This window comes from Sinocyclocheilus grahami, unplaced genomic scaffold, assembly GCF_001515645.1.
Source record: "Sinocyclocheilus grahami isolate Dianchi unplaced genomic scaffold, SAMN03320097.WGS_v1.1 scaffold1973.1, whole genome shotgun sequence".
Taxonomy (NCBI): domain Eukaryota; kingdom Metazoa; phylum Chordata; class Actinopteri; order Cypriniformes; family Cyprinidae; genus Sinocyclocheilus; species Sinocyclocheilus grahami.
In genome coordinates, this window is record NW_015507152.1 from 100731 (window position 1) to 106015 (window position 5285).

The 5285-nt window shown below is 35.9% G+C and overlaps 1 protein-coding gene across 1 annotated transcript in view; it reads left to right on the forward strand.

The window, feature by feature from the left end:
• LOC107573544 (tripartite motif-containing protein 16-like) overlaps positions 1-3542 on the forward strand; it is a 10974-nt gene extending 7432 nt beyond the window's left edge. The window contains exons 6-11 of the mRNA XM_016259983.1: positions 6-187; positions 659-754; positions 857-1090; positions 1719-1866; positions 2005-2052; positions 2847-3542. Coding sequence (XP_016115469.1) covers positions 6-187; positions 659-754; positions 857-1090; positions 1719-1866; positions 2005-2052; positions 2847-3373 — 1235 coding nt within the window. The 3' untranslated portion in view covers positions 3374-3542. The remainder of the gene's footprint in view (positions 1-5; positions 188-658; positions 755-856; positions 1091-1718; positions 1867-2004; positions 2053-2846) is intronic.
• Positions 3543-5285: the final 1743 nt, after the last annotated feature.

A 5285-nucleotide genomic window follows, 5' to 3' on the forward strand; every position in this document is an offset into this window, starting at 1 on the left:
CTCAGGAAAGAGACACAAAGTGACTGATGCCACTGGACGACTGCAGCAGATGATCTGCCATCAACATGATAAGCTTCTGGAGCTTTTCTGTCGTACTGACCAGCAATGTGTTTGCATGCTGTGTGCAATGGATGAACATAAAAACCATGAGACTGTATCAACTGCAGCAGAGAGGACAGAGAAAGAGGTATGAACTGAAATTACACATGTAATGCTGACACTTCAAGTGTTTCTCTTCACTGCAGTATCCAGCTGTATCATGAGTGCATCATGTGATCTTCTCTCCCATTGAGAGTTACTACATTACAGCTCTGTGCATTAGAGCATGAGTTGAACTTTACTCTCTTTTGTCACATCGCTCATGATTTCTACTATAACTGTACATGCATCAGAGTTATTGTTTTTTCTGCAAATTGCACTCAGTTTGAACGTCCATTTCGTCACATTAATTCTTGATTGCAGAATAACAATGACAATAAACTTATATGCCCTCCTTCATATCTGAGGACTTCATGGAAACTAAATTCAATTAATGATCTTAAAACTCTGAGAAACACTGTGAAGAAGAATTTTTTTAATCAAACAGCCAAAATTTTACATGATTTTGTGATAGCTTTGTGTAATATGTGAGGTTTGCTGTTTTTAATGTCTCCTCCAGAAACACTTGAAGGAGACACAGAGTGAACTCCAGCAGAGAATCCAGCAGAGACAGAAAGATCTTGAGCAGCTGAGAGAGGCTGTGGAGGCTCATAAGGTGAGTTTGGAGAAGAAGAGAAGTTTGAGACTCAGTTTGCCTCTCCTCACTGAAGCCGCTGTGAGGAAGCAGTAAGAGCTGATTGTGATGTGTGTCTAACAGCGCTCTGCACAGACAGCAGTGGAGGACAGTGAGAGGATCTTTACTGAGCTCATCCGCTCCATTGAGAGAAGCCGCTCTGAGGTGACACAGCGGATCAGAGATCAGGAAAAGACTGCAGTGAGTCGAGCTGAAGGACAAATGGAGCGACTGGAGCAGGAGATTGAAGATCTGAAGAAGAGAAACTCTGAGCTGGAGCAGCTTTCACACACAGACGATCACATATATTTCCTGCAGGTAACAGAGATCTAATAAAACCCACAGTGGACTTTACCAAGATCTGCTGTTAAAGGTATTTATTGAGTCTCTAATTATCATTTATTATTTGAGCCACACAATTTGATTGAGAGACAATAAGCAGAGATTCTACTGACAGAAATGTTGTTTGTTGTGGTCTTTACCGTAAAAAAAAAAAAACTGGTTTCACTCAGGACTGCAGAAATGAGTTGACAATGAAATATGCTAACAGAGAATATTATCCATTATATAATTATTATTTTTTTTTTTATACCAAGTTATTAATCATTAATATCATGGTCTTAATTATGTTTAAATGTCTCCTCTTTAATGACATTTCATGACAGTAAATATTTATTTTATAATATTTCATTATTTATTTTGTTTTAAATGGGTAGCTAAACATGTTTCATTAGTGAACAATTACTTGATAATCACCAGTTTTATTTATTTATTATTATTATTATTTTATTGTTTGCTTGAACTTCAAAAGATAATATGGCAACTATTATTAAATATGTGTGTATAGGTCTTAATTATGTTTAAATGTATATGTATGTAGTATACAGTATCTTAAGTTCTTCTTATTTATGATTTGTTTCTGGTTTATTAATTGTTATTCCTGCAGAGTCTTCAGTCTCTCTCAGCTCCTCCTGAAGCTACAGAAAACATCTCTGTCAGTTTCCTCTTTTCTTTTGATGCTGTGAGAGAATCTGTCGGTCAGCTGAGACACAAACTGGAGGATTTCTGCAAAGAGGAGATGAAAAAGATATCTGGTAAAATATTAGAGATTCATCTGCTCTCTGTAATGAGACAAACATCATGCAATATCATAAAGAAAATGTTCGAAATGTCTAAGGAATAGATACAGGTATCATTTTCTCTCTCAGTGTTTATATCTGATATTTTCACAGACACTCACAGTAACATTGTTCCCAGGACCAGAGAGGACTTCCTACAATGTAAGCCGCTAACAAACACAATGACACACATTGAGATACTTTAACAAGAAAGTTTAGTTTGAAGTGACAGAACTGATAGAAAATATTATTTATTCACATTCATTATGAATCATGTGCAGTGTAGGCAAAAATACTCCAGTTTACATTGAGTTATTAATTACTTCTTTAAATGTGTAGTCAGATTAGTTTATTGATAATAATTGTTTAATAATTAATACTAAAAAGTTACTTTATTAAAACCACTATGAACCAACATACAAATACATAATGTGATAATAATGTGATACCCAATAGTTCATTAATACTTTAATACTGGCTGATCGCCACAGCAACAATAAAACAACAAATCCTGTACATTTCTAAAAATGCAACTTGATATGTTTGTCTGTTCTGTCCATATATCTACAGCTTTCTGTGCTTGCGTGTGAATTGTAGGCCTACATGTGAATGTGTTTGTGTTTGTTTATGTAAAAAATAATAAATAAATAAAAGAACCAAGCAAACACAAAAACAAACAGAATTAATACATTTTCATTTTTTTCAATCTGAACAAAGAGCTTTTACAGTTCAGCACAAAAAGATAAAAAAAAAATTTTTTTAAGAAAGTTGAGATAGACATGAAAGTAAGTTAAGAAACAGAGATAATAGAACTATGCAAACTTTTAGTGTGAGAATAATAGTTTATGACATATCAAGCGAATGCATGAACATCATGCTGCAGATCTGATAGAGCAAAATAATCTTAAAAGTTTAACTTTTACAACTCCTGATTACAGTGTTTTTCTTTTCATCAGATTCCCATCAGTTCACTCTGGATCCAAACACTGCACATAAACTCCTCCGTCTGTCTGAAGGGAACAGAGCGGTGACTTACACTGACACACCTCAGCCGTATCCTGATCATCCAGACAGATTTGATAATGCTCTTCAGGTGTTGTGTAGAGAGAGTGTGAGTGGACGCTGTTACTGGGAGCTTGAGTGGAGTGGGAGTGATGTGGGTATATCAGTGTCATATAAGAGCATCAGCAAGAAGGGATCTGGTTATGAGTGTGTGTTTGGACGTAATGATCAGTCCTGGAGTTTGTTCTGCTCTCCCTCCAGTTTCTCATTCTGGCACAATAAGAGTCAGACTGAACTCCCTGTTCCCTCCAGCTGCAGGAGAATAGGAGTGTATGTGGATCACAGTGCAGGAACTCTGTGCTTCTACAGCGTCTCTGACACAATGAACCTCATCCACACAGTCCAGACCACATTCACTCAGCCGCTCTATCCTGGGTTTTATGTTTGTGGTTCAGTCAAACTCTCTGATCTGACAACATAAATACAGACTGTGATTCTCTGTCAATATTGGGTCACAGTTTGATTCACAAAATGAGAGCAGAGGGTCTAATTACACGCTGTATCATTATTAACACACAGCAAAAAACACTCAGCAACACCAAGAATACTCTGGTGAGGAGAAAACCAAACCACATACAGACAAAAAAAAAGAAAAAGAAATGAACCAAATGGGAATTTAAATATGCAAGAGAATGAGAGATAAAACAAGGCACAGGTTGGACTGATCAGTCGACTAATAAGAAACAATAGCAACCAAAAACACAGACTAAACACAGGACAAGAAACTAAACTCAAATAAACCAAAACAGACAATAACTGTGTCTCAGTTCAGATGCTGTATCCTTCGAAGGCTTCATCTGAAGACCGACTGCATCACAGCAGCAGGACTTAAACTCGGGTCGCTGTGAGCGCAGATGCGCTGCATGTCGCCGCACAAACCACAAGACTATTGGTGCCGACACCATAGGATCTTTTAACAGAAAATTCAGATTTAAACTTACAAAAGTAAGTGCTGGGGTTCAACCTAATTGAACATTTAATGCTACAGAAACACAAAAATGTTGATATCTTACTAAAATATCTAATGTAGTTTATTATATACATAAATAGATCAAGGTGCACATATTTAGACGGGTTGTGTTGTTTTCCGACTGTTGAATATCACTTTTTTAAAAGTCCAGTACAAACATTACTGTCACTCTTCAACGGCAGCGGTCACACTTGCTAGACGACACGAGTGATCCTCCGTATGTCAGACTGTCCCGTTTAACAACTCTTGTGGCCTTTGAAAAACTGAATTAGGACACAGCAAATATGTGATGACATTATTTTTGTACTTTGTCAAATGACTAAATGATCTGTTACGCAATCCTCTTTACTGTTGCTAAGTGATTTTTATGTTCTTTGGCAGTTTACACTTTATACTTCCTGCTGGTGTTGCTGTTCTATCAGTAACTGATGCTTAAAGTCCCACATTACAACTAAACACTGATGTTGTTCAGCTTCTGTGTGCTGTATGAATTAATGCTTTTTGTATGTCCTTGTTATCTCTGCTAACATGAATTATACTGAACATTGAATATTCCTATAAAAAAAATTCTGAATAATAATTCAATACATTTCCTTACCAAGTCCAGTGCTTGTCCAGTGTTTTTCATGTACGGATCATTTTCATTTATAAATTAATTTAACAAAGCTAGAACATTGTATCTGCAACATTTTGAGGATGTTTTGAGGTAACAGATTATACAGTATAATGTTTTCAATAAAACATTGGCACAATGTTTCAAGATAACAAAGGAAGAACATTCTCTCAGCCACATTAGGAGAACGTTATATGAACATCACTGAGACTTGAGATTGTGTAATGTTTTTATAAAACGTTCTTGTAATGTGACGTATTAACAAAGCTAGAACATTTTATCTGCGACATTTTAAAGATGTTTTGTGGATGTTGTTGAGGTAACAGATTATATAGGCGTAGACCGAGTATGGTTGTAACACTTTTTGTTTCAACATCTGTAACTCGCTGAATTTTTAAGCTAGAGTGCTCAAACGTTTATACAAAGTACCCACATTTGTTGTTGTGTCGGTGGACACACTCGAAGTGAGTCAAGCCCCTCCAGCCAATTGTACATTGTTGATAGTTTTCATACTTAAGGAACATTTTTAAGGGCTCAACACAACAGCTTTTATGATGCAGAAGCCACTTTAGTTTTTGATTCTGAATATATTAGTAAGCTTGTTTTGTTATTTATTTCAGAAATCCTTGTGATATATTCAGTTTGTGCTGGTCTGACTTAAATAAAAGTGTTTAAAAATTACTTTCTGTTTAAGTCAGTTTTGTGTTTGTATAGACCATAACGCATAAAAGGGCATTAATGGGAACATTA